The sequence below is a fragment of the Ochotona curzoniae genome, unplaced genomic scaffold (assembly GCF_017591425.1).
Source record: "Ochotona curzoniae isolate NIBS_2020 unplaced genomic scaffold, NIBS_Ocur_1.0 contig_4148, whole genome shotgun sequence".
NCBI classification, from domain to species: domain Eukaryota; kingdom Metazoa; phylum Chordata; class Mammalia; order Lagomorpha; family Ochotonidae; genus Ochotona; species Ochotona curzoniae.
The window spans coordinates 5,086,525-5,093,615 of NW_024466146.1; the positions used below are offsets into that span (position 1 = coordinate 5,086,525).

General features: G+C 47.2%; 1 protein-coding gene across 2 annotated transcripts in view; it reads right to left on the reverse strand.

The window, feature by feature from the left end:
• KLF7 (Kruppel like factor 7) overlaps window positions 1-6,460 on the reverse strand; it is a 93,032-nt gene extending 86,572 nt beyond the window's left edge. Inside the window, exons 1-2 of one of the 2 annotated variants that reach the window (XM_040984550.1) lie at window positions 6,446-6,460; window positions 6,002-6,242 (exon numbers count right to left, since the gene is read on the reverse strand). In XM_040984550.1, the coding sequence (XP_040840484.1) occupies window positions 6,002-6,103 (102 nt within the window). In that variant the 5' untranslated portion in view covers window positions 6,104-6,242; window positions 6,446-6,460. The other variant, XM_040984551.1, reaches the window with a different exon arrangement.
• Window positions 6,461-7,091: the final 631 nt, after the last annotated feature.

Consider the following 7,091-nt stretch of genomic DNA (forward strand, 5'->3'; position numbering starts at 1 on the left):
AGCCATAATCACAACATTAATATTTCTTGTTTTGGCTATCAATGCTCTATTCTGTTAATTAATTTTGAGCAGGCTTTCTCATCCTGCTAGAGTCAAAATCCAAGAGGGCAAATTATATTCCAATGGACTTTGCATCATCAAACACAATTTTCACCTCCAAACAAAGGCTTAAGAAATGGCTTATTGTGTGACATTTTAATACAAAGAAAACCAAACTAAATGTGAACAGATCTACCTAGCAGTTCACTCACACATGGTATCCCCATATAATCAGAAGTCACTCACATCTTAAGTAGGAGGACATTAGCATCATGATGCTCAGTTATAGCACCTGCATGGCAAGCCTGGGATGGAATGAAGCAGCTGGGAAGTGCTCCTATACAAAGTGAAAGACACACATGCAATGGGTCCAAGCTCTCAGGGTCCACAAAAGTCCAAGTGAGGAAAACAAAAAGAACTCAGGGTAGCAGAAAGAATTCTGCCCATGAATAGTAGCAAATGACAAGGTGACTGAGGAGCAAATTCATGACAAGCCTGAGTAAAAGCATCCTTTAACATCAGCAATATTCACTTCAGTATTGCATAGAGCGGACCAAATCAGGATGATTTTTATGTTGACTGTTCTAAAAGGAAACTATTATGTGACAGTAGGAGGTGGGGGGAGGACTATTTTTATATTTTGTCAAAGTTAAGATTTATTATTAGACACTGTAACTTGTTCCACTAACTAGAGTTTTCCATTCATTGTTCTTGATAATATTTGGCATGTAGGGGTTCAAACATTTTCCCTTGCTTATGTTAAGCACAGCTGATTTAGGAAAACAAAGAGATTATCAGAGATTGACTCTCTGTCCTTCATCCTTTGGGCACCATTCAAGTTAACTTGGGAGCTGTCCTAAACTTTCAGCAAATCTTAGCACCAACAAAGATGTTAACTGAAAGACCAGAATCACAGACGCATTCTCAGCATTCACCAGTTATGGGGTCCAGCAAAGGTGATAAACACGCCTTGCACACTACTTTAACTTACAAAGATGGAGCCATCTCCCCATTTGGTATCACAGCAGCTATCCTATCAACACAAGCCAGCTGAGAACAGCCAGAATAAAATGCAGTTTTCTTGCCCCAGTAGGCACAAAGTGTGATGAAAGAAAATTTGCGCTGCTTTCTTGGACTCAAAAAGTTAAAACACAGGAATTCTCTGAAGTGAGAGAATCTGAAGTTCCCTAAGAGAATAGCTATCAAAAGCTCCATTAGGAGTCTCTCTAAACTGTCCCCCTCACTCTCCAGGCTAATGAGCCCCCACTGCCATTTATATTTAGAAATACGCTGGGAGAAAGAAAAGAGAGAGCACACATCTGAATGCTGGAGGTCTCTCTCATCCCTATGCATGAATCAGTGCAGGACAGGATTGTCACCTGCATCTTCTGCTCTGTCTCCTAAAGGGACAGACCCCCACCAACTATTCATTTTCCCCAGGGTAGGGGGTAGGATGGGAGGTTCACAAAGAACAAAGAATGGTGACTTTCTTTCCAACTGTCAAGGACAGATGTAGTAAAAATACCTGCATTGGAATGTTCACCCACTTTGCAACACCAAACTACAAACAGGTACACTGAATGACAATTTCAAACCTCTTAAGTCTACACAAAGATGTATTAAATGAACGTGGGAATGAATCTATTAAAGAAAGCCTATGTGATTGATTACACTCACATGTGCTCTCATCTTTAAAACTACATTTATTTAAAGGTTGAATCCTGTAACAAAAAGCTGGATAGTAGTGGCAGTCACAATTTTTTTTTTCATCTATCAAGTCACTGTTTCAAATAAAGAGATTTACGGTAACTGAAGAACACACAAATCACATACAAAAAAAAAAAAAGCCAGCTATTTTATCCTTTCCGTGTGGTTAGCAAGGCTCCTTTGTGTCTACAAATTTCCCTGGGTGGTGCTGTTGCCAAGAAATTCTAATTCATGAGAAGGGTTTCTGAAAATTGGGGACAGAGGGAAACCTGCGGATGGACGGACCCTACAGTTCGCTTTGTCTTTCTGGATAAGACAAGCACCTAGCTGCTCAGACCTGAAGAAGGCAGTGCAAATGCAAGATCACCACATGGAAGAAGCAATGTGCCTTACAGACCAAGTCTCATCCCTGGTACCATGAAGCTATTCTTGCAAGGCAAACATTTCTGGAGGTTGTCCTCTAGTGATGCCTCGTACCATAGGCCCTTGTAAGAAGTGTTTCAGGATGCCTGAAACCAAGATAAAATTGCAGTGCTATGGGGACACTTCAGCCCTTACAGTAGCCAAGTATGCCATTAGTTTAAAACAATGGAGGAATGAGGGAGGAGGGAGGAATGTTCTATGATTTATTTATTTGTTTCCAGTAGCAGTGGAAAATTTTCTCCGAGGAGAAGGGAGGCCTGAAACTGACCCCATCTGCCAATTGTGAATCAGCATTAATAATGAGCATAATTCCATAAGAGTTTTTAAATAAACATGCCATAATCCTCAATGAAGTGAAGCAACGGTAAGTTCAAGTAAGATTTTGTACATTGTTATTTGACCAACACTCACAAAATAGCAGTTTCACTATTAAGAATACATAAAAATTCTAAGTCTTTGTAGAGTATTGTATCAAATGCCTTTTATTTCCCAAACCAGAAGTAGGGTTAAAAATAATTCACAACGTGTAAGAACCTCTCTTCCTTTATCCATCACCAAATGTCATCCTAAAAGCCACTCCAGCCTCTGTCCTACCCTTGACTTTTTCCTACTTTTGCTAAGACAGCTCTTGGAAAATTTCCTGCATGTTTCCATAGAGCTTAAGGTTGGAGGCCTTAAGAGTTGTGTGTCAGCTGAATTCCATAAAATAATAGACCACATAAGCACAGTGTAATTTACAGTTATATGACAGGCAGAGATGATGTTACTTGGGCCAAGTGCTTAAGCATGCAGTCAGAGCAGGAATGGAGAGCTGTTAATGTGGGGTGTCTGTTTGGATTTTAAAAGCATATCAGCAAGGCTTTTCAAAATCGGAGCCACATGTGGCTAATGCATCGCTGCCTGAAAATCCAATGTCAAGATGATGAGCTCCGTGACAGGAGGTAGCCCTGTCACAGTTACTTTGTCATAGGCTCACCGACTATGAAGGACAGTTATCCTATATCATAAGTGTAATATAAAATCCCCCAATAGTCTATCTTCAATTTGCACAGATGGTCCAGCGTTTATCAGTGAAGCCACTCTTTCTCTAGAAATCAAATCAGATTATCGGAAGCTCCATATTTTGCTCATCTTCCTGAGTCCAGGTATATCATTCATTTTAAGAAGAAGATCTAATAATTACTCTTCATTTGACCTTAACAAACTGATTATCCCAAACCATCAGGAAACTTGCCCCTGCCTGGGGTTCTTTGTGGCAACCTTCTCAAGCTGTTTTGAGCAGAGTCTCAAAATTTCACCATCTGATGGTTGGTCTGGAACAGTTGCATTTAACCACTACTACCCCTTACACTCAAAAGCAGCAAGGGGAATTGGGGAGGGGAAGGGAGGAAGAGATAGAAGCTAGAGGTTTTCGTTATCACTGTTAGCTTATGGTCCTCATCACCTTTATGTCTCACAGCTGTGACTGTGGAGTTCCGAGCAGAAGGCTCCTGAGACTGGTATGTTGCACTTCTAAGTGCCTCCGCACAAGCTGTATTTCAGAAAGAACTGAAATAAGCATGCTTCTAACATAATTTGGCCAAAGGCTTTAAGGTAGAAATGCCTGGTAGTTGGAATGGGGCTGGGAGACCAATGTAAGATACAAGGAGTGGATTCACATGGATGTGAAAATCTCTGCCTGGCCAGAGATGCTAAGCTAGATGTTCTTGTAAGTGGGGTCAGAGGTGGATGAGGGGGCCGGGGGGGGGGGGGGGAAGGAGGAAGGAGAAGGAAGCACAGAAGGGATTCTGAGGAAACAATGGATGGAAGGCATCCTCTGATTGTCAAGCTCATGCTGGTGCCTTGCAGATCTAGAGTTTCTCCTAGATCTCCCCAGCCAGATCTAGAAAAGCAGGTCTTCTCAAGAGAGGCCTTCCCCCAAGCTGGGCTTTACTAACTCTGAAAACTTGAACCAAAACAAAGTTGTGTGATTCATCAGGAGGGAACGCTGAAATAAATAAAGCCAAATTTCTTCCCTTGGACACTGTTGTGCTTAACAGTCACAAACAAGGGCTGCCTCGGGCAGGCTGACTAAACCAGCAGATTCCCTTCCCTAACCTGTCTAGACAGTTGTTAATACGCAACTAATGTGACACCCCTGAGCTGACAGTGTGAAATAGAGACTATTTCAGAAAATGAAATTCTGGCAACATTTTGGTCTAATTAGCATGTGGATAAAAAGAAGAGGAAAAAGATGGATGGAGTGAGTCTCTTCAGATACAGTCTTGTTAAAGATGCACTCAAGACATGCTTTACACTAAAAATGTATCAATGGTGCATGGTTACAGAGACCTAAGTCAAGAGCGTCTCCAGCAGCCTCCAAGAGGGCTGCATGTGCTGACACACACACCAGCAGCCAATACCTAGAGGACAACTCCGCAGCTTCTAATCAGGGGAGAACAACAACTAGTAACAATGGTTCAGGAACAAGATTGGTGCTGCCACTCGGCTCCTTCTGCAAGAGCCAAACCTCTCTCGATGAAAGCAACAACTGTTACATCCCAGCCTCAAGCTGGCAATTCCTGCTTCGGATCCTGGCAGAGGAAATTTAGCCGTTCATTAGCCTTAACAAGCTGCTGTCATGAGGCGGAGGAGTTACAGGAGCAGCCACACACTGAGCCTCGTGCAGCCCTCCCCAAGGGCAAGTGGGTTTCTGCTGGACCGACTGTACAAGTTCACACTTCCCATGTGCAAATCCCGACTGTCTTCCTGGACTTTCCATGGTGCACACTGTGGAATGTTTAAAGACCCGTGCTCCCCACCCCACCCCCACCCCCACTCACCATCTTCCCTGTAGAATGTCCCCTCAGCAGCTCCTAATCGCTGCTGGAAAAACCACTGTCTCCGCACCAGACCCAGCCCTTTGCACTGACCAGCACTTTGCTTTATTCCACTTCACAAAGCCCGGTTAACTTGTCCCCAGCCCTGCTTCATCCTTGTTGGGACGCCCAGCCAACTTGGCATCCGCGCCGTAGGCATCCTTGGAGTTTTTCTAACTAGTTCTGGAAGACCCAGCTGCAGCAAGGATCCTATGTCACCCATTGTCCGGGGCTGTGCTACCCTACTGGAAAGGGACCCCAAACAAAAAAGAGAAACACGACATAGGCAAAGAGTGTTTCTTCTCCCGAGGCATTACACTGGGGTAGCCGAGGAAGCAGCGTCAGCCCCACAGACACAGCTTCCATCATCCTTGTAGAGCGATCCGCAAGTATCTTTTGTCACTACCTCCTCTCCCTTCTGCCCTCGTTCTAATCTCAAAAGCGAGCTCCTATTCATTATTGACACTCACTCATTACTGGGAAAAACGCTCCTGCCGCAGCTCCCCTACCCCCCCCCCATCTATCTGAGGTTCCTTAGTACCAGCTGAAAGACATGAATCTGATTTAAGGTACCAGCATGTTAGGGACGCTGTAGGTTGTCAGCGACGGCTCTTACAACCCCATACCCGCTCCCCACTGGGCTCCTCCGAACCCCCCGAAGTTCGGCCGATCTTTTGGGGTGAGAGGACAGGCAGCCCCGACAACGTGTGCGCAGGGACGTGTGCTGACTGAACCGCAGGCAGCCGGGACCCGCTGCTCCGCAAGGCATATTACCGGGGTCGGGTTTGGGGCGGGTGGAGAGGTAAGCGCATAGGACTGTCGCAGAAAAACATCTCAAACAAAACACAGTCCAAGGAGATACAAAAGGAAAATAAAAAGGAACAAACCAAAATTCAACCTCAAGCCCACACCAACGCAGCCCCTACGTCTCCGCCGCCGACACACGATTTACACAAGTAATTTAAATCATTCACCTGCTGCCAGGTCTCCTCCAGGGATGGCAAAGCTGAGAAGTAGCCGGTGTCGTGGACAAGTTGTAGCTCCTGGAATATACTATAACTAGCCAACACGTCCATGCTGCTGCCGCCGGGCACAACGGGAGGAGACACTCTCCCCCGGACACAGTCGGGGCTGTTTGTTTGTCAGTCTGTCTGGCTCACCCCCCAAGAAGGCAGACATCCAGTGGCCCTTTTGTTTTGTTTTGTTTTCAGTCAACTATAAAGGAGAAAAAAAATCAATGCAGGAGAGAGGGCGCGAGGAGGTGAGAGAGGAGAGAGTGAGCGGGGTGGATGGAGCGAGGCATCCAGCGTGTACAGTGCAGACCGCTGCCAGGAAAGGGGACTCCACGGGAGTAACAATTCCCTTCCAGGGCTCTGATCACTCCGGCGCGTGGATCGGGAAGGGGGATGCAAACTCACTGACACGAAGCTGCCATCTATTTCTGCAGCGCTGTTCGCTCCTAATGCAATCTTTGCTCTTTATTTTGGGAGGTTGCATTTTTTTTCTCGCGATCGCTTCTCTCCCCCCCTCCCTTCCCATCCTTCCCCACCCCCCACCCCATCCTTGCTAGTTTGTAGTCTCTCCCCCCTCCCCTTTTCTCCTCCTCCTGCTCTTCCCCCTCCCCAAACTCCCTCCCTCCGCCGGGCTCTGCGCGCAGCCGTGGGATCTCGGAGGAGGGCGTCCTTTAGGCCGCGTGTGACCATGTAAGGTAAACAGGGGGCTCATGAAGTCACTCAGGGCCAATAGGGAGCGCGGAGTGGGGCCCTGGGCGGGGCCTGGCTCGGACGGCGGACACCGATTGGCGCGTTGAGGATCTCCCTGCTGCCTTACAAGGCGGCGCGAGGCGAGCTATTTTTAGAGGGCTATATAAGGGGGCTGAGGCGGCCGCGCGGCGGCCGGGGAGCGTGAGCGCGAGGGACGGGGCGGGCTGTGGCGACGCTAGCGCCGGCTCCGGGGACGCCGAGGCGGCCGGGCTGGAGCGGCGCGCCGGCCTCCGACCCTCGCCCCGCTGTCCGGCGGAGCCCCGCGCGCCCACAGCCTGCGCCCTTCGTCGGGCAGGAGGGG